Source organism: Ahaetulla prasina, chromosome 2 (genome assembly GCF_028640845.1).
Source record: "Ahaetulla prasina isolate Xishuangbanna chromosome 2, ASM2864084v1, whole genome shotgun sequence".
Lineage (NCBI taxonomy): Eukaryota > Metazoa > Chordata > Lepidosauria > Squamata > Colubridae > Ahaetulla > Ahaetulla prasina.
Genome location: NC_080540.1, coordinates 272,159,949 through 272,185,266, shown reverse-complemented (window position 1 = coordinate 272,185,266; position 25,318 = coordinate 272,159,949). Strand labels below are relative to the sequence as shown.

Here is a 25,318-nt window from a genome sequence, read left to right as displayed (position 1 = left end):
CATTGCCGTCACGTATTATTTTGTCACTTTTTTCCCTTCATGGAGCTGGGGTGGGTATAGCCTGCACGTGATGCATCCAGCCCGTGGGCCGCCAGTTTGACATCCTTGCTATAGAGCCACAATTTCCTAGTGGTCTCCCATTCAGGCACTACCCAGGTTCAACTCTTTCTTTTCATTTTCAGTCAGTTATTTCATACTAATTGGATTGTGAGCTGTATTTAGTGAAGCTGACAACTGTTTTGTGACTCTCATACTGCCACTTGCTGACAAAAATAACAAATACGTTATTTTTCTACCATATGATGACAGAGAACAATTTAAAGCTAGCTCATCTTTTTGGCTAACACACTGAACTAAGCTTGATTTGTTTACCAAACATTCATGAATAAGCCAGTATTGGATTCAGCCATTGTGCTAGACCAGACAAACCATAATGTGGTTTTAGGTGTTATTTTCAGTGACAGAGATTACCTATCTGCCCTTCAGTTGGAGTGAACTGAAATCCTAGATTAAGAAAGAAATATTTTTTTCTCCTTGGAAAGAGAAATAACTTCCCTCTTACTTGAACAGCAGTGATTTGTTTTTGCTTACATTTCACAGGAAACAGGAATTTACATGTGGCTTTTCTATAGAGCGTCTCAAGAGACTAGAAGTTGACCTCTGTCTTAAATAAAGCAGCTGCAGTGGAAAACTTCTCATTTTTTTCAGGATTCATTGCATATAAATTTAATGTATGTACAAGATTGTCTGTGTGACTATACTTTTATTTATATTACATCTTGATTTACATATTTTTAAAAAAGTAAACTATACGTTTGTTAGCTTTGAGGTCCTATTTAATTAGTATGAAATTCAAATTAACACTTTCTGATAAAATTAAGGACTTGTATTTTTTAGTGGGAACTTAACAGAGGAAAATTTCTGTGGTGAGTTTTAGTAAGGAAATTTTATTATACGTTTATATTTCATGAAGAGAAATAGTTCAGGGTTTTTTTTTTAGTTCTGAGCATGTGTACATGCCATATAATTTTTAAGAAATATTCTTAGCAACAGCAAACAAAATTTATTCTCCTCTCCAATTTTTTTGTGGTTTTCTATGATGTTCTGTAGTTCTTAGCATTGCTTAGACCCTTAAATTAACTATTGCATACTTTTCTTCAATCTTGACCAAAACAAAAAATTTCCCCCAAGTTAAGCATTCCAAATGTACTGGCACTCAAGTTTTAGAATTTCAGGACATCATGAGAATTGGCTACATTGGAGAAATACTAGATCGAAGAAGGATGGTTTAAAGGCAGAATGCCAATCTGTAGTATTAAGAAGTAAGCCAACTAAAAGTTTAGACAGATGTTAGTACTCAAAATATGTAGTCCTCCTATCTGAGTAAATTGTAGTTAAATATTTTAGCGTTTGCTGCTGTTTGACAAAAAAAGTGGATTCTGGATAGTATAAACTGTTGTTTAAAAGTTTGTATACAGTATATTGTTTTTCTTTCTTCTTTTTTTAAATTGATCCTACAAATGAATAAATTGCCTATCTTGGTGGCAATACCTAGCCAATTTTGGGTGATCTAGAAAAAAGAAAAAAGTGACTTACAACTGGTCCTTGTAATCATAACCATAACAGCATTCTTATATGAGAATCTTAAGCCTGGAAGGCACCTTGGAGGTCTTTTAGTCCAATTCCCTACCCTACCCAAGACCTTATTGCATCCCAGACAAATGGCTGTCCAATCTTTTTTTTAGACCTCCAGCAATGGACACCTAGAACTTGAGGCAAGCTGTTCCATTGATTAATTGTTCTTACTGTCAGGAATTTTCTCTTTAATTCTAGATTGGATCACTCTTTGATAAGCTTTCATCCATTACTTCTTGCCCTGCCACCAGGTGCTTTGGAGAATAAGTTGAATCCTGCTCCCAGTGACAGTCCCACAAGTATTGGAAGATAGCTGTGATGTATTATCTCTTCTTGTGATCTTGAGGCTATCCCTCTGTTAATTCAGGGCTGCATTGGCTTTTTACGCAGCTATAGCACACTGCGGACTCATACTTAGTGGTTTTCCACTAGGACATCTAGATCCTAGAGATCTACTGTTGAACCAGGTACTGCCTATTCGATGGAATGGGATGGAATGGGAACTAGATGGAATGGGAACTCAACAAATTTGCAAATGATACCAAATCTGGGGGAATTGCCAATGAGAAAAGCAGAGTCCTGTATTTAGGCAGAAATATACCTATTGCCTGATCACCTGTTGTGAATGAGAATCTCCTCCAAGTAGCCCTTTAGTCAAAAGCTTGTAAATTTAAGCTAATTCTCAATCATAAATTAATTTTGGTTTGGCAGGTTTTGACAGATTAACTAATTTATAATGTGCAACTATGTGGGCTAGGAGTAGGGAATCTTTGGCCTTTCAGCAGCCTCAATTACTTAGCCAAGGGTGATGAAGGCTGGAAATTGTGGTTTTACAGACTCTAGAGCTCCCCAGGCCTGCCTTGGACTCCAGGAAGTCACTATGAAAAACTAATAGATTGGTGTCTACTTGTCCTAGTTCTATCACACTTAAAAGTACCCAACAGTATCCAAAAAAATTATGCCTCTTAACATCTTGAATCTAAGAATAATAAGGCATCTGTAGGGGGGTGGGAAACAATTTATAATACTGAATAAAATATATACCAGTTCTAAATATCTAACTCAATTTCCATATTTTTATTGTACTTACTGCATTTTTTAGACTACACTAAACAGGTTTCAAGCTAAAGACTAAGGGCAGAATTCTCCATTCTTTCATGGATGTGAGTTAGATAGAAGCATACACATAGATTGATACATAAACATGCAAAGATACATAATTCACATTTTTAATTTTCACACCCTACTGAATTGGTGTATGTGCATGTCCACGTTTGTATATGAACCTTTGTGTATGTTTTTACTTCTAACTCGCACCTTCAATTCAGAGTTGACTCGTGGCAACAGCTCAGCCTAATCCCTGCAGTTTCCTTGGCAAGAGTTTTGTAAATGGTTTACCTTTACCTTTCTAGGGCTAAGAGAGGGCAAACGTATTCAAAGTCACCCAGCTGGCTTTGTACCTATGGTGGGACTAGAATGTGATCATGGTCTCCCTGTTTCTAGCCTGGTGCCTTAACCATTATAGCATGCTGATTTTCTTTTCATACATCTGTATTAGGATTTACTTTATATTTGTTGTATAGTTAGTCTCAGAATAGTGATTCTGTTTATTAGGAATTACAATCAGGAAGTTCACAGAAAAGGAATTTGGGTCAACATGCAGCCTGAAACTTTTTCCTACCTCTGCCATAAAAGCAGTTAACATAGACATTCCCAGAAGATAATTACATTTTAATGGATGACAAAAAGAGTCCTTGAACTTTCTGGACCACAACTCATTTATTTGATTGATAAAAGTACTGACTCTAATTCCACCTTTCCCCCCAGGGAGTTATAGGTGTTATATATAGCACCCTCCTCCAGTTTTTTCCCCTGCAACAATCCTGCAAATATTTTTAGAGAATTTCATTTACAAAAAAAAGAAAAGACTTTGTTGCACATGCAATCTGAAAGTAGGCAAAACAAATTGATTGTTTCCTTTCTAAAATAGGAAAAAGTAATCAATTTTACCAAGATACCTATATTTTACTGATAGTGACTGTGACAGGAAATCCAGTGAAAGCATTTTATTAGTTTGGTTCAAAAATTTGACTGTGGAGATTGTATAGGGCCGTGATGCGAACCTATGGCACACGTGCCACAGGTGGCATGCGGAGCCATATCTGTGGGCACACGAGCGTTGCCCTAGCTCAGCTCCAGCACACATGCACATGCCTGCCAGCTGATTTTCAGGTCTTCTGGGCCCACGGAAGTCAGGAAATGGACCATTCCCGACCTCCAGCCGTTTTCGCCCTCCCCAGGCTCCAAGAAGGCCTTTGGAGCCTGGGGAAAGCAAAAAACGGGCCTTCCGGGCCCACCGGAAGTTGGGAAATGGGCTGTTTGCAGCCTCTGGAGGGCCTCTGGGTGGGTGGGGGAGGCCGTTTTTACCCTCCCCAGGCTCCACGAAAGCCTCTGGAGCCTGGGGAGGGCAAGAAATGGGCCTACTGGGCCCACCGGTAACCTTTTTGCCGACACGTGCCAAAAGCGGGGGGGGCACGGGAAGGTCACGTGTGCATGCTTGGGGGCATAGGGAGCATTGAATTATGGGTGTGGGCACGCGCGCGCATGACAGCCCCCATGCTGCCCCCATGCTTCCCCCATGCTTCCCCGCTTTTGGCACACGATGGCAAAAAGGTTAGCCATCACTGGTATAGGGTGTAACTTAATGTCCGTTGGATAACTAATTTATTTCTGCTACTTGTATTAAGGATACCTTTTCATATATTGGCCCCTTCAGAAATTAGTTTACGTCTCTGAAATATATAACATTCTAAGCAAAATGTTTGTGGAGTGAGATGCATAGTACTCAAATAGACTGCCAACAAAAATAATGTAGAACAACCATATTAAATAGGAACAGAAATTTGACATATTGAATAATAATTACACATCCTATCAGTTGCTCCTGATATCAATGGCCAAAATATATTGAAGTTTTATTTTTAATACAGGATTGTTCAGAAATAAAAACCACTATGTTATGCTCCACAGTGATTGGACTACATTAGATATGACTCATCCCAACAAGTCATGTTTCACTCCAGTACAAACCTCATGGAAAAAATACATCAATGTCTCATTTACAACATGAAATTCTGACAAAATTACCTTAAATGTGAAGTAACAAATATGACACATTTCAATTCAATTAAGTGTACTTTTCAGAAGGTAGCATACCAACATTCACTATTCTGTTTAGCTATGTACAATACATTGCACCATATTTTTTTCTTTAGCATATTACATGATTACCAGATTTTATAAAGCATGGTTTGTTAATTATTCTGTTGTCACAGTCATTCAATTGTGATCTGTGCAATAAGCATTCACCACATACTTAATTTGTTTAGTAACTGAAGCATGTTTTATTGATTTGCTTAATTCTTAGGCTGTTGGGCATATCATAGTTTAGCACTGTGTGTGGGCTCATTTAGTGGATTTTCATAATAGTATACCAATCTTACATAACTGAATTAGTGGGATTTAATTTTGAGTTAACATACATGCTTATGTTTAAAGAAGAAACCTAGCAAGGAAAACAATTTAAATGTTTCTGAATTCATTATTGGATCATTTTTAAATAGTTATGCTTCATATGTAAACCTAAACTAGCTTTTGATTTTGTTTTATTTTAATCTGAAACCTGATATTGTTAGACACTTATACGTACATTCCTCTCCATGGAGTTCAGTGTTTTTTTTTATTTCTGATATTAACAAAAAGTGTGATTTTTAACTCTGTTTTTATAAAGGAATACAACCATAATGCCCTCTTAAAGAATGACAGATATCTTCAGTTGTTTATTTTATTACTCTATTAATTTTTTCCTATCTACTATAGTCGTGATAGCGAACCTATGGCATGTGTGGCACATTGCGCCCTCTCTGTGGGCACTTGAGCCCTCGCCCTAGTTCAGCTCCATCGCGCATGGGTGTACGCCTCCTGACAGCCACCTGGTTTTTGGATCTCTGCCGCGCATGCAGGGGGCGTGTGCATGGGGGGAAGGGGACACATGCATGCACGGGGGGGCGCATTGCATTTGAGGGGTTCAGGCGCGCATTCGTGCATGAGCTTTGGGCACTCAGTCCGGAAAAGGTTAGCCATCACTGTACTATAGTATTTCCATTTTTTGATGTCTCATTTATTTTTGTAATTTTTATATATTGAAAGTCACAGTCCGAAAGGGTGGGTTCTGCTAAAACAACAGCATAAGCAAATGCTTCTAGAGCAGCGCATACCTTACCTTGCCTTCGCCTTAGTGTTTCTTTGAAAAACAACTGGACAAGTTAGTATTCATTAGAAAATAATGTATGCAGTTAGAAATGGAGCCCAGAAAGGAGTGTCTTTTGCTGCATAAGGGTCTTGCTTAAATTTACCTTAATTAAAATGTGGATAAATATCCTGGCTCAACTGGTGAATAAATAGAATATTTGAAAGCAGTAAACCGAGTTTCTATTATGAGAGAAGAGAGCAGTCTGTTCTCCCCTTCTTCTGATATTGTAGCGGTGAGAAATATTGCTTTATTTTGCAGGTTTTTCTTTTTGAAATCCTCTGGCCAACCTTGAGCAGAGTGTCCTTCCTTTCTTTCTTCATGAGCAGATACAATACAATACAGGTAGTCCTCGACTTATGACCACAGTTGAGCTGAAAATTTGTTGCTAAACGACAAATTTGTTAAGTGAGTTTTGCCCCATTTTACGACTGTTCTTTCCGCAATTGTTAAGAGAGTCACTGCAGTTGTTAAACTAGTAACACGGTGGTTAAGTGAATCTAGCTTTCCAATTGACTTTGCATGTGAGTAGGTTGCAAAAAGGTAATCACATGACCCTGGAACATTGCATTGTCATAAATATGAGGCAGTTGTGAATCATCTGAATGTAAATCACATGACCACGGGGATGCTGTGAAAAATGGTCATAAGTCACTTTTTTCAGTGCCATTGTAACTTTGAACGGTCACTAAATAAAGTGTTATAAATTGAGGACTACCTGTTCTGTATAGGCAAGATTCCATACGCTTTCACTGAACACTAAATTAGCAGATGCATTTGGGATACAGAAAGGCTACAAGGTACTGTATTGTTTTGGTTAACAATGGTGTGAAAAACTGTTTTTATTCTTCACAGAAAATGTGAGATGGGGAAACAGAAAACAAACCATATCTGTTCATTCTACTACAAAGAAAAAAGACTTAAATCGTTGCATGCTTGCTGTTATCATTTAGTTTCTTTTTCTTGAGAGAAAATATTTTAAATTTTTTCTGCTTCTCCTAGTCAACATTGATATATATATTAGTGTGTACACACATCTGTATGAGTGTGAGAGCCTTACATGTGGGAGGCCTTTGTACCTATCAAAGGCAAGTTTGCATGTAGATTAAGTCATGCTTACTTTAGCAGGCGTGGCTCCCGTTTGTGAGTTTTGTTTTCTGAAAATGACGTTTTGTAAAAGAAATGTCTATTTAATATTTAGATATTGCAGCAGCCTGAAAGATTCAACTTTATTAAGGAAAAAAAAAAAGAGGTCGAATCACTACAGATTACTAGCAGCAAACTTGGTTTAGCAAATCAAGGTTCAGATCCTTCAGCAGACAGGAATTTATTCAGTTTCATCAAAACTTGGCAATAGCCTGCTCTTGAAAAACTGGTTAAGTAACCCTGGAGCAGAATCCCAGTTTCTGTAGGCATTCAAGAAAAAAAAAGAGATTGTAGGGTGTGACTTTCTTCTTAAGCTGTATTTTAATATCCAATTTGCCTCTCCTATGCCATTGTATAGATTAGGGGTCTCTAACCTTGGTCCCTTTAAGACTTGTGGACTTCAACTCCCAGAGTCACTCAGCCAGAAAAGCAGTTGAAGTCCACAAGTCTTAAAGGGACCAAGATTGGAGACCCCTAGTATAGATTATGTAGTGTTTCTCCACTTAGTATGATCACTGCAGTTGTTAAACTAGTAACACGGTGGTTAAGTGAATCTAGCTTTCCAATTGACTTTGCATGTGAGTAGGTTGCAAAAGGTAATCACATGACCCTGGAACATTGCATTGTCATAAATATGAGGCAGTTGTGAATCATCTGAATGTAAATCACATGACCACGGGGATGCTGTGAAAAATGGTCATAAGTCACTTTTTTCAGTGCCATTGTAACTTTGAACGGTCACTAAATAAAGTGTTATAAATTGAGGACTACCTGTTCTGTATAGGCAAGATTCCATACGCTTTCACTGAACACTAAATTAGCAGATGCATTTGGGATACAGAAAGGCTACAAGGTACTGTATTGTTTTGGTTAACAATGGTGTGAAAAACTGTTTTTATTCTTCACAGAAAATGTGAGATGGGGAAACAGAAAACAAACCATATCTGTTCATTCTACTACAAAGAAAAAAGACTTAAATCGTTGCATGCTTGCTGTTATCATTTAGTTTCTTTTTCTTGAGAGAAAATATTTTAAAAAAATTTCTGCTTCTCCTAGTCAACATTGATATATATTAGTGTGTACACGCATCTGTATGAGTGTGAGAGCCTTACATGTGGGAGGCCTTTGTACCTATCAAAGGCAAGTTTGCATGTAGATTAAGTCATGCTTACTTTAGCAGGCGTGGCTCCCGTTTGTGAGTTTTGTTTTCTGAAAATGACGTTTCGTAAAAGAAATGTCTATTTAATATTTAGATATTGCAGCAGCCTGAAAGATTCAACTTTATTAAGGGGGAAAAAAAGAGGTCGAATCACTACAGATTACTAGCAGCAAACTTGGTTTAGCAAATCAAGGTTCAAATCCTTCAGCAGACAGGAATTTATTCAGTTTCATCAAAACTTGGCAATAGCCTGCTCTTGAAAAACTGGTTAAGTAACCCTGGAGCAGAATCCCAGTTTCTGTAGGCATTCAAGAAAAAAAAAAAGAGATTGTAGGGTGTGACTTTCTTCTTAAGCTGTATTTTAATATCCAATTTGCCTCTCCTATGCCATTGTATAGATTAGGGGTCTCCAACCTTGGTCCCTTTAAGACTTGTGGACTTCAACTCCCAGAGTCACTCAGCCAGAAAAGCAGTTGAAATCCACAAGTCTTAAAGGGACCAAGATTGGAGACCCCTAGTATAGATTATGTAGTGTTTCTCCACTTAGTATGATCACTGCAGTTCATCTTGCCTAGGATTTTATCACTACGGGGTGCCAAGTGAGAGATGAAATCATTTGCATGAACAATTCAAGAGTAATATTTTTCATGTTTACCTATCAAAAACATAATACTGTATACTGCAGTGAATAAAAAATATTCAAGAAAGTAATTAGTCAATTGTTGCTTGGTTTTAGACATTTAGCACAAAGGACACAAACTTCCTGATTTTTGTTTGATCAGTCAAAACCTTGGTGGAGTTATCTGAGTCATAAATACAAAACAGCATTTACACAAACAAGGCCTTAGCCTATAGCATTATCAGATGGGGGATGGAATTAATAGGCTTAAACTATTCAACTGTTTTGCTTTTCTATGATGTGGTGGGAGGTGGCAGAAGTGTATAAAGGGCAGAGAGTTTCATGCAAGGAGCACTGAGGAAATAATTTTATTTACATTAGAAGAACTTTTGCACCATAACAAATTATGATTTTTCTAGAAGTTATTAAAACAATCATCCTTCACTTCCTATTTGTTCGTAGGCAGGTGAAAATTACTACTATCCCAGCTCAGGAATGTATTTTCTTTTTCTTTCTTGACTACTGCCAGTTTTTCCTATGAATAGCACACTAGGTGGATTTCTGTCCTCTTGTACAGAAAGGCTGAGAAGCTGCAAAAGTTGGTAAGGGGATAAGCAAAGCATAACTTAGTCCAGGAGATATGTGGGAAAGACCTTGGGGGACAGGGTGAAAAAGATAGAACATAGATTAATAGGGTTGGAAGGGACCTTGGAGGTCTTTTAGTCCAACTCCATGTTCAAGCAGGATATTCTATTCCATTCTAGACAAATGGCTGTCAAATCTCTTCTTGAAAACCTCCAGTGATAGAGCGCCCACAACTTTTAGAGGCAAGCCATTCCACTGATTAATTGTTTTCATTGTCAGGAAATTTCTCCTTAGTTCTAGGTTGGATCTCTCTTTAATGATCTTCTATCTGTTACTTCTTGTCCTGCCCTCTTTGTAAAATAGGTCGACCTGACCCCCTTTTTGTAAAGGTAAAGGTAAAGGTAAAGATTACCCTCGCACATAAGTGCTAGTCGTTGCCGACTCTAGGGGGCGGTGCTCATCTCAGTTTCAAAGCCGAAGAACCAGCGCTGTCTGAAGATGTCTCCGTGGTCATGTTGCCGGCATGACTCAACGCCAAAGGCGCACGGAACACTGTTACCTTCCCACCAAAGGTAGTCCCTATTTTTTCTACTTGCATTTTTACGTGCTTTCGAAACTGCTAGGTTGGGGGAAGCTGGGACAAGTAACGGGAGCTCACCCCGTTACACAGCAGCACTAGGGATTCAAACCACCGAGCTGCCGACCTTTCGATCGACAAGCTCAACGTCCTAGCCCCTGAGCCACCGCATTCCCCTTGAGCCACCCCTCTTTGTGGCAGCCCCTAAATACTGGAAGATTGGTATCCTATCACCCCTAGTCCTTCTCTCCATTAAATTAGGCATACCTAATAGTCTCAATCATTGATCATATGATTTAGCCTCCAGACCTCTTATTATCATTGTTACTCTTCTCTAAATGCTTTCCAGGGTCTCAGCATCTTTCTTATATCACCGCAAATAAACTATGCAATATTCTAGGTGTGGCCTCACTAGTGCAGTATAAAGTGGTATTATCATTTCTTGTATCTGGATGCTATTCCTCTGTTGATCCAACCTAGGACTGCATTAGCTTTTTTGGCAGATGCAGCACACTGCTGGCTCATACCTAAACTATGGTCTACTAGATCCCTCTCACAGTTGCTATTGTGAGCTAGGTACCACAACTGTAAAAGAAAACTTTTTCACAAGTTCAAGAAGTTTGAACTCGCGAGAAGGTTTTCTTTTACAACGTGTTTCCCTGGACACAATGGCGAGGAAAGCGCCGGAGCTTGAAAGGTTAGACCTGTGTCCTGCTTCTCACCCGCCCCACCTGCCACCTCCAAATTGCATCCCTATAGGGGGCGGATGGCTAAGCAAGAAGCAGGAGTCCTGCCATGCCCGGCAAGTGTGGGGGGGAGAAGAGATGGCAAGGGGAGCCACATCTCGCTCCACACGTCTTGCTTCTTCCCTGCCCCACCTGCCACCCCTCTCAATAAAGAGATGGCAGGGAAGGGAAGCAGCTATTGCCATTGGGGTGGGGTGGGACGTGAGACATGCATCTTACCTTTTAAGCTCCGTCACTTTCCTTGCCACTGTGTCCATGGGAACACACTGTAAAAGAAAACCTTTTCACAAGTTTGAGAAGTTTGATTGAATTTGCGAGAAGGTTTTGTTTTACAGCGTGTTTCCCTGGACACAATGGCGAGGAAAGCGACAGAGCTTGAAAAGTTAGACCTGCATCCCGCTTCTCACCCGCCCTACCTGCCACCCCCAAATTGCATCCCTAAAGGGGACGGATGGCTAAGGGAGGGGCAGGAGCCCTGTCATGCCCGGTGAAGGGGGGAGAAGAGATGGCAAGGGGAGCCACATATCGCTCCACACATCTCGCTTCTCCCTGCCCCACCTGCCATCCCTCTCGATAAAGAGACGGCGGGTGTTCTGTTTCCCTCCCCCCAATACTCCCAGCAAAGAGTCAGTCAGAGGCCTTCTTTTCTCCTTTTATTTACATAGATACATGTCCTGGCCACGTCTACCCACGGGCCTGCCAAGTTTCTGGAGATAACGAGGAAATTATAGATAAGGCCAGAATTACTCACGAATATATTCTTCCCTCCATTGAGACAGTTAGCCCGCGCCAATTCATTGCTTTGTCCAAGACAAAAAACCAGGAAGTCCCGCCTCCTATTTATAGTCTCTGCAGATGTCACTGCATGACAATTATGATTTGGCTTTGTCCCAACTCTTCCGCTGCTGCGCACGCCGGTCACGCCTGCGCAGTCTTGCATCACTCCAAAACTCTTCTTGGGGCATTGCCAAATCAGAAGAAGGCTCCAGGGAATCAGGCTTTGCCGGCCCCTCCTCCTCCCTTTGAGTGGGTGCCAGGGAGGGAAAGGGCTCAAGAGAAGCAGGGCTGGCCAGGTCTTCTCCCTCACTTTCTGAATCATCCGAGTCCAGGAGTCCGGGTCCAGGAACCTGGGTCACAACAGCGGGGAAGGAAAGCAGCTGTTGCCATTGGGGTGGGTTGGGACGTGTTGGGCTGCTTGGCCAACGTGAAGAACAGGGTGGGGCAGCGACGGGACATCCAGTCCCACACTTGCCGCCTCCTGCACCCCCAAAAGAGTACTGGACCTAAGGCAGACCTTGAAGTACCCCACTTCATGCTTCAGTCTATGTAGATGTATTTCCATTGAGGACTACATGCTGAGTGCACTTGGTCAGCCAGTTGCAAATCTATCTGTTGGTGGCATTGTCTATCCCACATTGTACTATCATACCAAGAAGTAGGCTGTAATCTACTTTGTCAGATACTTTGCTGAAGTCTAAATAAACTATGTCCCGTTTCCAGTTATTTAGTCACTTTGTCAAAGAAGGCAATAAGGTTTGTCTGGCATGATCTGACTTCTAGTAATTGTGTTGTTCATTTCTAGGTATTCACAAATGTGTGCTTGATTATATTTTCCAGAATTTTCCTAGATATTGATTTCAGGGTGATTGATCTGTAGTTGCCCAGATCTACTTTTTCTCCTTTTTGTAGAGTGGAACAACATCAGCTCTTACAGTCCTTTGGTCCCTCAGGGGCTTCGAAAGATTTTGTTCAGTAGTTCTGAGATCACGTCTGCCAGGTCGTTCAGAACCTTGGGATGTAATCCATTTGGTCCTTAGAAATAGTGCTTAGATTAAATAAGGGATAGCACAGTCTATAGCTGCGTAGTGGGAAGGGCAAGAGTCTCAAAAGAGGGACCCTTACTAAGGCTGTAATTTACATTACTGTGTTGACTAGCAGTGTGCTGGAAGTGAGAATTTATTAAAGCAGGAGTTGGCAATTTGTAGCCTATGGGCCAGATCTGACTTACCATCCAAAATAGAACAGAGAATAACAGAGTTGGAAGGCCTTGTAGTCAAACCCTCTGCCCAAGCAGGAGACCCTACCATTCCAGACAAATGGCTATCCAATTTCTTATTATAAGCCTTCAGTGATGGAGCACCCACAACTTCTGAAGGCAAGCCATTCCACTGGTTAATTGTTATCACCATTTGAAAATTTCTCCTTAGTTCTAGGTTGCTTCTCTCCTTGCTTAGATTTCCATCCATTGTTTCTTGCCTTGCCTTCAGGTGCGTTGGAGAATAGGTTGATCCTCTCTTCTTTGTGTCAGCCCTTCAGATATTGGAACACTGCTATTATATCACCTCTAGTCTTTCTTTTCATTAGACTAGACATACCCAATTCCTGCAACCGTTCTTCATATGTTTTAGCCCAGGGGTCTCCAACCTTGCCAACTTTAAGACTTGTGGACTTTAACTCCCAGAATTCCCCAGCCAGCAAAGCAAATGGGGAATTCTGGGAATTGAAGTCCTCTAGGCTTAAAGTTGCCAAGGTTGGAGAATCCTGTTTTAGCCTCTAGCTGCCTAATCATCTTTGTTGCTCTTCTCTGCTCTCTTTTCAGTGTCTCAAGAATATGGTCTGTAATTCCAGAAACAAACTTTATGTAGCCCAAGATTGGTCAACAAAAAAAAAAAGAATTCAAGTTTGTAATTCTATCTCAGCCTGATATAGAACCATACTATATTTTAATAAAATGTAACCGTTTGGATGGTATTATGAGCCCATATATAAATATCACAGTTTGCTCTTTCTAGTTGTCCTTGGCAAATGAGGCAAATATCACTGTTTGCCCTTCTGAAGACATTCTATTGCTTTTCTTAAAAAAAACGTTAATTTAGGATTTTCTTTTATCAAAAGAGATATCCAAACATGACATTTTTTAATTCTAAGGATATTTTTATTAAAGATTTTTGAGAAAAGAGAAAAGGAAAGTTACAAATGCATGGAATGGGAGGTGGAACAGATTTTGCTTGTTATTTTGCCATGTCAAATTGATGTTTTTCCTTTTTTTCATTCCTGTAGTTGGCCTGTTGCTGTGGTACTGCTGCATGTTCCCTTTGCTGCAGTTGTTGCCCAAAGATAAAACAATCGACTAGCACCCGCTTTATGTATGCCTTGTACTTCATCTTGGTGGCTCTCATCTCTTGCATCATGATGTCAGAAACTGTAGCAAAACAAATGAAAGAACATGTAAGTAAAAGCATTTAATTCCTGGGGATCCAAGGAGGAAAAAGGGAGGTGCTGGAATAAGTTTTTGAATGAAAAGAAGATATTTTTTGAAATTTGAAGGGAACTTACAGAATGAACCATTTCATATTAGACTTGAGTTTTGTAAAATTTTGGAAGGCATAATGATGAACACTGAACTGTTCTCATGATTTATGTCATACTTTAGCATTACAACAATTTTACATATGTGTGTGTGAGAGAGAGAGAACATATATTCATATGCAATTATAATAAACTGTTTCAGACATTTTGAAAGACCCCAAACTGTGCGTGGTTCAACAGTGCCAAATGTTTCATCCTGCGTTTCACTTTGAAAGTTGAGAAGTAGGAAGATCCATACAATGGATAACTGTTTTCTCAAAGACAAAAAAATTATTGCTCTCTGAAATTTGAGTGCTTGACTGCTTTGAATGAGAGGATGCAAATGAATCCTTTCTTGGAATTCTTGTCTGTTTTCCATTCCTCTAAAATTGTAGTACCGTACTTTTCGGAGTATAAGACGCTCTGGACTATAAGAAGCACCTACCTCTTTTTTTTTTTATAGGAAAACAAGAAAAAGAAATCTGTCTCTGCCTCCCAGCATTTTGCTTCATTGCAGCAAATAGCCTGCTTTACTTTCATTTTCATTTGCAGCATAGCTTGATTAGCACAAGAAAAACAAATCTGCTCCCAGCAATTTACCTCTTTGCAGCAAGTAGCAGAGGCCCACGCAGCAATAGGCAATGGGAAGCCCTGCACCCTGAAACAGCTGAGCGTCAGGAGGCCGATCCAACCGACAATCAACTTGTGCTAATTAGGCTGTGCTGAAGCTGAAACGGGCTGTTTCTTCTTGCTGCTTGCTGCAAGGAGGTAAATTGCTGGGAGGCAGAGGCCAAAGGATGGGGGCCAGAGGGTGGGTGGGGCTACATTCTATGTATAAGATGCACCCAAATTTTCATCCCCTTTTAGGGGGGAAAAAGGTGTGTCTTATACTCTGAAAAATACGGTAATTTAGTTTCTGCTCCCTGATTATTTTTTGAAGTAGTCTCCTTTGAGTCAAGCGTTATTGATTTATTTATTTAAAGCATTTGTATAGCTGTTCATCTTGTATCAAATTCCCAATCAGCTCCCAATCAACAATTAAAATAAAATCAATACAGGTAGTCCTTACTTTAGACAGCCTGTTATTAAACACAGCTGCTTGCAATTACTGCAGGCTCGAGTCCCACCAGGCCCAAGGTTGACTCAGCCTTCCATCCTTTATAAGGTAGGTAAAATGAGGACCCAGATTGTTGTGGGGGGCAATAAGTTGACTTTGTATATAAATATACAAATAGGATGAGACTATTGCCTTACACAATGTAAGCCACCCTGAGTCTTCGGAGAAGGGCGGGATATAAATGTAAAAAAAAACAAACAACTTTACAAATAGTTCTTTAGCAATTGGTTCAACATTATGGCAGATAACCCCCAAGCTATTTATGTCCTAGTTCCAAAGTTTATAGCCACTATAATTCCTCCCTTCCCTCCCCCCCCTTCACCTTTACAACTGACCACAAATGCTGCAGCACCCACCTCCCAATCTCCCTCAATCCTCCACCAGGTTCCTGCAGGAGGATTCCTCTTTAGCTACTGAAACTGAATATTCAATCGTTTCTATGGACTTTGTCACTAAATATGATGCATCTATTCTAGAACCAATGGATAAGTTTTCCTACAGCCAGTATCTACTCAAATTGCTGCAGTATTTTTTCTGTAAAGAATTATGAGCCAAGTTGACCAGATTGTGCAAACAGTCCATAAATGTTGCTGGTGAAGCAGTGTACTATGATTTCTCATGATGAATAGCATAGTTTACTAGTGCTTGCCCTTTTTTTAAAAAAAAAATTACTGTATTGATTTTGAATGTTTGGTTTTCTGGTGTCTTCCCATGCTGCATATCAAGCATTGGGAGGGGAGGACATTTGATAATAATATATTTTTATAGTTAGTATATTTTCTCAGTTTAGTGCTGAGAAGTACAGTTTTGCAGCATTAGAGGCTGTATGTAGCCAGGATTTTGAAAAGATCTCTGGCAAGGCTTCCTGGCAGCTCATAGGGCAGAGAGATTAAGCAAAGAAAGGTGAACGTGTGTGAGGGAGAGAGGGAGGGGAGCATAGAATAAGCGAAAATAGGTTTCAGTCTTCACCCTTGTCCTGGACAGATCTTCTCATGAGAGAACTGAGAATTTTATTCTTGATCAATTAAACTTGGTATTCCTGTCTGAAAAAGATTAATAAAGCGTTAGTTATGTTCCTGATTTTTCATGCTGAAAAAATGTTTCCAGACATCATTAAAACAGCTTGGATCCGTGTACTTTCTCAAATCCATAAATTGCTAACGTTGGCTCAGATAAGTGGAAACGCATCTTAGATTTTGCCTTTCCATCCAGTCTTTTTTAAATGTTCATTTCATCCCCTAATTTTTTTTTCATGTGTTCTTTAATGTCGTAATTACCTTAATTAATACTTTACCATGAAATCATTTGGGCTGTTAGCAGACACACGTAATTTTGAAAATTGTGAATGAAAGTACCCATGATTTTGTTTTTCTTTTTAATAAAGCTTGCCGACTGAGGAATCCTGGGAGTTGAAGTCAACGCATTTTCAGATTGTTAAATTTCAGAAACAGTGGTCTAAACTCACTCACTGAGCCTCATGACTGAGTGTGTTCTCTTACCCTTGTCTGACACATTAACCATTACAATTTACTGTGCTGGCTCTCTGCTCCCAGAACTTGTACATTGAGGGAGGAGGTGTAGTCAAAGTTTGGATCCGCTGTCCTATATAAAAAAAAGTACTTAAAGTATTTCTAATTTACAACATTACATTTCATTCTATCGTTAACTGGCTATAACACCTTCTACATTTTCTTACTTTACACTTAGTTTAAGTTAAATTTATGTTCTGGGTTATTTTTCTCTAAACCCTCTCAGGTTTTTCTGCAAACAGAATTTAAACATGGAAAAATGTTTTGAGCTTGGAAGGGTTCTCTCTGTTTATTGCCAAAAAAAGAAAGGGAAGGAAAAATACCCAGCTATGTTAATGTTCAGCTCAGTTGCTACTTTCAGAACTCCCTGCCTATGAGGATATAGAGACGTTTTTATTCAACTGTAAATGGGTGTGTGTGAATGTATGTCTGCATATTTCTATATCAGTGCCTCTATTTATAAACTCTTCCATTTGTGAAAGGGTGGGTACAAATTTTCACATGCACAGCCCTAGGATATAACCAAGAACGTGGAAATGTGCTTTTAAGGTGTTTTCTGAGTGTAGTTTCAAATTAGTGTGGTGAGCTTGAGGCCAAAATGGGTGACTTGTTGATCTTTTTCTGCGGAATAAAGTGTGGCCTCAAATGCAAATATTTAAGCAAGTGAGGAGAGGACTAGAATTGTCCCACTTTTCTTCTATTTTACTTCCACAATCTTTTAAAGGCCTTCTAATCATTCAAAGAACATCAAGAAATAATACTTTGCAAGTACTCCTTATTTAACAATGGTAATTAGGACTGGAATTTCTGTTGCTAAGCAATGCAGTTGCAAAACGCACCATCATATAACTATGCCACTTAGCAAAGGCATTCCTGCCAGTCCCTGCTTTACTGTCATTAAATGTGGATTAAATGTGGATTGTTAAATGATAACATCATGTGATTGTGACCTGATGGATTCCTCATTGACTTTGCTTGTGGGAAAAATGGTGGAGAAGATGGCAAATTGCAATCACATGACCAATGATTTGCTGCTATGCTCAGAAGTCTGGGACAGTTGCCAAGCACCCAGATCATTATCACATGACTGTGGGAGGTGGCACTGCAACAGCCAGAACTTTGAGAACCAGTTATAAGTAGCACCCTTTCAGCACCGTTGTAAATCCAAACAGTCACTGAAGGAGTGGCTGTTAAACAAGGATCCACCTGCATAGCAGAGGTTGGCAACTTATACCCAAAAGACATGTTTTACCTTCATAGTTTCCAACGTTGTTGTACTAACTACACAATTGTTGATAAAAAGCATGTTGTATGAATCAGAAATAAATTGCTAGGAAATGCAAATGAAGAAACAGCATGGTTTCCAAATTTTGTATATAAGTAAAATAAATGATGGCTTGGTAGATTTGAAAGTAACACAGTTATCTCCAAACTGCTTAGTATAGTTGTCATCATACACAGTTAAATGCATCTTATCTACAGTACTTTATTGTTCATTTCAGATTTATTTTTATGAAACAGTATGTCAACATATTCAAGCAGGTGACTCCTGTGAGAAGCTGGTGGGCTATTCTGCGGTTTATCGAGTATGTTTTGGAACGGCGTGTTTCTTTTTCATCTTCTTTTTACTCACAATTAAAATCAACAATAGCAAAAGCTGTCGTGCCTACATTCACAATGGGTAAGCTAAATGAATTTTTTCATTGAAGTTTTGGCAGGGTACTCAATGCTAAACAGTTGTATTTCCTCACCAATGTAATGTCCTAGTTTAATGCTTCTTTATTTGTTCTACTGATATATATTTTCCACATTTTTTTCTTTGGTCAGATTTTAAAGTACAGCAAGTAATTCTATTTCTTTTCTTTTTCCTGTCTATTTTTTCTTTTCTTTTCCAGATTTTGGTTTATTAAACTTCTCATATTGGCAGCAATGTGCTCAGGAGCTTTTTTCATTCCAGATCAAGATACCTTTCTTAAAGGTACATGTTTTAAAAAAGAACTGTTTTATGTTTTTCTCCACAATCGACAAATGATACAGGTATCATTTTATAGGTGATAACATTGTAGGAAAAGAGCGGGAAGGGTTATTTGGCACTTGTAAAAGTGACAGTTTTGGAAAAACAGAATCTTTAATAGCACCATGGAGCAAGAGATTACTTCATTCACAGACTTCAACCATCATAAAATTAACCCATTACAATTGTTAATTGATAAGGTACTTGTAATCTAACTCACAAATAATTTGTTTAGTCATAGCCATCCTGCTTTCCCCTTTTTCTCCTCCCCTTCCACTTTATCCTAACTGAAATTCTATGTCAGTCTAGCTGCTATATGCAGCTGATAAAAGTGAGCTACAGCTTACCCAAAGGGTATGCTTTCTAATAAATTTTTAACAGGATATACAGGTATGCTACATTCGTTAAAAATTCTGTCTTTCACAACCATTGTAGCTGTTGAGAGAAATAGCCATATGGTGCATTTTTACACCAGTCCAGTTTCTTTCTGGAAAAATGAATAGAAGTGGGCATCTGTACTTGAGACAAAGACATAGCAAAGGGGCAATAGGATTGTACCATGTTTCCCTGAAAATAAGACAGGCAATCCGGACGTGCTGCACTGCTGCCTGACTCACAGGAGGCTCATGGGAGGCTTGTGTGGTGGTAGCGGCGGCAGGGAGATTGGGAGGCAGGTGATCCCAATGCCCCATGCAGGTGCCTGTTCGGTCCAGCAACAGGCAAGTTGAGAGACGGTGGGATGGAGTGGGCGGCGCATTGGGATCACCTCTGCCTCCGCCTGGCTCTGCTGCGCATTTTTCATGCAGAGAGAGACGAAACTTTTTTTGCTTGCAGAGGGGAAGTTTTGAAACGGAGCAAATCGCTCCATTCCCAAGCACCGCATAGGCTTTTCTGGCTGAGGAACTCTGCGAGTTGAAGTCCACAAGTCTTAAAAGAGCCAAGTTTGCAGACCCCTAGTTTAGACTATGAAAAATAGCTATGTAGAAACATTGTTAACATCTTAGAGCACATAGTAAGTTAATCCTCTTCTTCCTTTAGATAATGGTTCAGATGATAATGCTTCTTCGTTAAATAGGAAAATATAAATCTGGCGAACATAGATAATTCCAGCTACAAAAATATAGCCTCATACTTATATATTGGGCCAAACACCCAAGAAAATAGCAGAAAATGCTAGGTGCTACAATTAACAATGCAGTATACACATTTAAAAAACAAAGCCAATGTAAAACTTTTTTTTTAATTTCATAATTTTGTCTTACCTATTTAAGCCATTCTTAGTTTAAAATAACTTTTCTACAATAGGACATCGCTTTTTTCAAGTTGTTTTTCAGTAACAAATCTTGCACAATTCAAATGGGGCCGTACCATAAAAGACCAACTGTACAAGGAATTAAAAGACAGCTTCTTGTTTGCATTGGGAAGGACATGGGAAGTGGGGGAGAGGCTGAAAGGAAGACACTGCAGTGCAGAAGGAAGATAAGGTTAAGAATCTGTTGAAGGGGAAGTTGATCTTCCTTAGCTTAAATTCCTACCCCTTTCCAGAAGTGGAAGCCCTACCTTAGCAAGGAAGCTGCAGTCACAATAGCTTCTCAGTCTGGGAAAGAGTATTTTAAAGTTTAGATGTTCCTCAAATAAAATATCCTCATTGTGCAGCTGAACTATATAGCTTGTGGAAATTAAACTTTCAATTACCGTAGTTCCTGGTGTTAACGGTTGAAGCAAACTGCATTTGCTTTTCTAATGGGGTAGGCCAGCAGCCACTGCACTTAAACTTTCCTGCAGTTTAATTAGTCTTCAGTTTGATGACATTTACCATGCAAAATGAGATTTCTTGCAGAGCTTCCATTTTGTTACTTAAAAGAATCTTTCTCTGTACTAATATCAGATAGCAGTTCGAATTAATCAAGGCAATTTGCTAGTCACAAATGGTTGTAGATGGCAGTCCAAACTCTGGAGGAGAAAAAGAAGAGCGCTCTAGGACAGGGGTCTCCAGCCTTGGTCCCTTTAAGACTTGTGGACTTCAACTCCCAGAGTTAAAGGGACCAAAGTTGGAGACCCCTGCTTTAGGACATGTGCAGCACAATCTTGATTTTTGAATTGTATTTATTTATCAAGTTTGTACAGCCACCCAGTTCACAAATAGTACCTTTAACAGTGTTTTTAATTAATCCATTTAACGTGATATTTATGATCAGAAACCTTTTTTCAAACCATTTCTACTTTTAAGTTGAATAACTGACAGAAGTTGCAAGATATTATCCTGGTACTACGACATTTAATTCAAAAAGAGCAGCTTTTTTCAAATCTGAGACTTGTAGCTCTTTGAACACTGAATTAACTTTCAGTTCATTTCTTTACCTATTCAATTCATTGCCCAGCGTATGAGGAGCAAGCCCCTGATACTAGCATAGCAAAAAATATCAGCCTTCATTATGAATACTCACTACAGAAAGCTTTCTTTCTCTTATCTAAAATTATAGGTCATAATGTCCTCTATCTAAATGCAGCCATCAGTCCAACCACTCCCTGCATTCAGTTGCTTCAGTAATCGTACTGGCACATCTTGAATTCTTTTCAAGTGTGACATAATGTGCATTGCCAAAAGCTCATGCAAATTTTATCTGTAAACAGGAGCTGCTTTAATTGTACAGCAGCTTTCTATTACTTGGGTCTGACCAAATGTATTGAAGGCAACCTCCAATAATTCTCTGCCAATGTGGCCAAAACACAACATACTTTAGAGGCCAAAAGAAGGCTATTACAGATTGTCCATTTCTGTGTTTTCCACTGTGAATAAACTGTGAGAGTTGACAATGAACTTCATTATGAAGATGGAAATATATTCAGGATTATTTGACAGTTTCATAAAACAATAGATCCTTTATTTCTATTGTTTGGATGGCAATGCCTATGTGTGTATATGTTGGAAAACTTTAAATTTTAATCCCATCCTGTAATTTGTAATGTATTTATATAAGGACTTTTTAGGATTCATGCATTTTTAACCCTTTGTTTTGAGTATAAAATGCCTGAAGTAGATTTTTTAAATTTTCCTGCAGTTTTGCAAAATAATTTAACTTGCTATTCATATGTGTGTGTGTGTGTGCATGCATGCGCGTGCATGTATGTTTGTGCAAGTGTGTGTGTGTGTATGCATATGCATATGCATATATATATATATATATATATATATATATATATATATATATATATATATATATATATATATATATATATATAATGTTACTAGGCAGTTTTTGTTTTTAATATTCATGCATTATATAATAGGAACCTGTGTTAAAAATACAATAATTAGTATTCATAGCCTATGTTTTCTCAATATCAAGTAATAATTGAGGTCCATAATATATGGAAGTAATTGCTAGAAAGGAGCATGATTTTATGAAACATTTTTTGAGCAATTTTTATGTTTTCTGCAGCATGGCGTTATGTTGGTGCTACAGGAGGCTTCCTCTTCATCATCATTCAGCTCATCCTCCTTGTAGAATTTGCACACAAATGGAATAAAAACTGGTAGGTTTCTTTCATGCCTGCATCTAAAAGGAAGTGTCTGTTTAGCTGAATACTATTTTTAAATTTTTTAAAAAATCAGAATCACAGTTGATCTGTGTTAAAGTTTTACAGCAGGCATTCTCATTCAGTTTTTCCTCTTCAATTGTTTCTTTGTTTTTAACCATCCAGCTTCCTCTGTTTGTAGCTTTTTATATACCTTACTTCCTATTTATTGTCTGTCGTACTTTTCACTTGGCTAAACAAGCCTGCTACAACATTCCCTCAGCTGGTTCTCTTAGTTTCAGTTATTAAAAATGTGTGACATTCATAAGAGAGTTTAAATCTAAATTTAAAGATAAAATCTAAATCTTCATGGGGTTTAACAATTACTGAATTGTTCTACCTTTCTTATCCAGTTTTTTTCAGGGTTCTTAGATCTTGTTATTGCAATCTAAATTTAGAAGTAATATCTTTAGTCTTTCCAAATATATCCTAAAGTAAACTTTAGATTGTCTTAAATCAATCATTTTAATTTGCATAAAACAAAACTGTGTCTTTTTTTAGCCTATTGATCACAAGTTAATCTTGTGTACGTATCCCACGTACCTCACTTTAAATATTTGAAGATATAAGGAGGCATGACTGAGCAGCGGACGGACGGCGGCGGCCATCTTGGGGGGTGCGGAACGGCGCTCCCTGAAGATCTGAAGCTCCGGCGGCCAGCTGGCTTTTCAATCTGCTGGCTGGCCGGTCTGTCGATCTGCGGGCCCGTGGGCTTGCCGGCTCGCGGGGGGATGGACGGCGGCGCTCGCTTCGGGGGGGTGCGGTCCGGCGCCCCCCGGTGGTGGACGGCCAGCCTTGCCGGCCCCGCTGGCCTGCCGGCCTGCCGGCCTGTCGGTTTTCGGCGTGGACGATTCGGGAGGTATGACTGGGCAGCGGACGGCGGTAGCCATCTTGGGGGGTGCGGAATGGCGCCCCCTGAAGATTTGGCGGCCAGCTGGCTTTTCGATCTGCTGGCTGGCCGGACTGCTGACTTGCGGGCCTGTGGGCTTGCTGGCTTGCGGGAAAGGGACGGTGGCGCTCACTTTCGGGGGGTGCGGTTTGGCGCTCCCCGGAGATGGACAGCCGGCCTTGCCGGCCCTGCTGTCTTGGGCCTGCCGGCCTGTTGGTCTCCGGCCTGTCGGCCTCCCGGATTGCCGGATTGCCAGATTGTCATTCTGCCGCAAGTACCATCGGCGGCTGGAATTTTTCCGCTAGATTTAAGTCCTAATACCATCGACCTGGTCATGAGCCTGGACATCGGCTCTGTCTTGAACCTGGACACCGCCTTAGACATTGGCCCTGACATCGGCAGGGCTTGGCGGCTTGACGGTTTTTAGCTCGGCGTTCACCTCACCGCGAAGGACATCAGCGGGACTATCATCTGACTGTGAACGACTTTGACGGCCTTTTACCATCCTAGGCTTTAAAGGCCTAGTTTTATGGCTGATTTTAAGTTAACGATAATGGCCGCTATTTCTGTCATCAGCGGCATTGCAGACATGACTGTCAACTGTCTGACGTAGTTAACTTTAAACATGGTCGTTCCTCATGGTGTTCGCCTGACAGTGGTGTACCGTCCGCTAATTCCATCAGCGGACTTGGATAGTTTGATCCCCGTTTTACATCTTATATGGACAGGGGGTCGGTTTTACTACACTTGTAGGGAACTGCTGGCTCGGGATACCCTTTTTTTCCGTTGTTACTTGATCCTATTATGAGTTACTCGGCGCTTGAGCTCTTACGGCTGCGAGGTTCCCCCGCCTCGCAGGAGTGGCCCTCTGTTCTATCGAGGGCCTACCTTAATGAAGGGTCTTGGGACCCAGAGAGGTGGCATGCCTCGAAGAAGAATCTCTGGGGGTTTTTTAATAGGTTTTTTAATAAGGGGCTTTTAAAGGGGGGGAGGGGATTGACGGGTAGGGGGAGTGACCCGTCGGGGAGGGTATGTCCAGTCCCAACGCGGGCTCACGACACTATTTCACTTGGTCCGAAGACGGGGCGGGAGGGGATTGTACAGAGCGGAGAACATTATTCCATCTGTACGGTGAGTGGGAGGGGCAGATATGGCGGAGGCAGGGGGCCGTATCGCTCTTTGGGAGCACGTGTTCGATGTTTAAAAGCGATCACGTGCTCCGGCCCCCCAGTCCTCACTCGTTCCCCGGATGGTCAAGACCCTCAGAGCTTGGGTCTTAGGCTGATGCTTTGCAATGCCCGGTCCGTGGTTAACAAGGCTCCCCTGATTTGTGATCTTATTCAGAGGGAGTCCGCGGACCTTATGGGCATTACGGAGACCTGGTTGGGCACAGAAGGGGGTGTACCCCTGGTCGAACTGTGCCCTCCGGGTTTCCGTGCATTCCATCAGCCGAGGACCCAAGGTAGGGGTGGGGGGGTGGCGGTTGTGATTAAAGAAAGTCTGGAGCCGAGGGAGTCCACTGTTCCTCAGATAGCTGGCTGTGAATCCCTCCTTGTGAAGTGGGGCCACCGGAATCAGATGGGGCTGTTGATCACGTACCTGGCTCCTTGCTGCGTGACTACAGCCCTACCTGAACTGCTAGAGGTGCTTGCTGGCGTGGCGGTGGAGATCCCCAGACTACTGGTCTTGGGGGATTTCAACCTGCCATCTGCCGGCTTGTCGTCGACGGTGGTTCAGGAGTTCCAGGCCTCCATGACGGCCTTGGACCTGATTCAAGTAACTGATGGCCCTACACACATTGGGGGAGGCGCGCTAGACTTGATTTTTATCTCTGGTCAGTGGGTAAATGATCTGGATTTAGGAGATTTAGTGAAAGAACCGGTGTCATGGTCAGATCATTTTCTTCTTCGCCTAGACTTTCAGACCGCCGCTCACCACCGCAGGGAGACGGAGCCAATGCGTTGGTTCCGTCCCAGGCGCCTGATGGACCCGGAGAGGTTCCTGACGGAGCTTGGGCCGCTTCCTGAGGATCTTACCCACGGCACGACTGAAGAACTGGTTGCGGC

At 40.6% G+C, this 25,318-nt stretch overlaps 1 protein-coding gene across 2 annotated transcripts in view; it reads left to right on the top strand.

Moving 5' to 3' along the window:
- SERINC5 (serine incorporator 5) overlaps positions 1 to 25,318 on the top strand; it is a 45,515-nt gene that overhangs the window by 4,053 nt on the left and 16,144 nt on the right. Inside the window, exons 2-6 of one of the 2 annotated variants that reach the window (XM_058169391.1) lie at positions 9,817 to 10,025; positions 13,837 to 14,004; positions 18,273 to 18,451; positions 18,666 to 18,748; positions 22,228 to 22,321. In XM_058169391.1, coding sequence (XP_058025374.1) covers positions 13,921 to 14,004; positions 18,273 to 18,451; positions 18,666 to 18,748; positions 22,228 to 22,321 — 440 coding nt within the window. In that variant the 5' untranslated portion in view covers positions 9,817 to 10,025; positions 13,837 to 13,920. The remainder of the gene's footprint in view (positions 1 to 9,816; positions 10,026 to 13,836; positions 14,005 to 18,272; positions 18,452 to 18,665; positions 18,749 to 22,227; positions 22,322 to 25,318) is intronic. The other variant, XM_058169390.1, reaches the window with a different exon arrangement.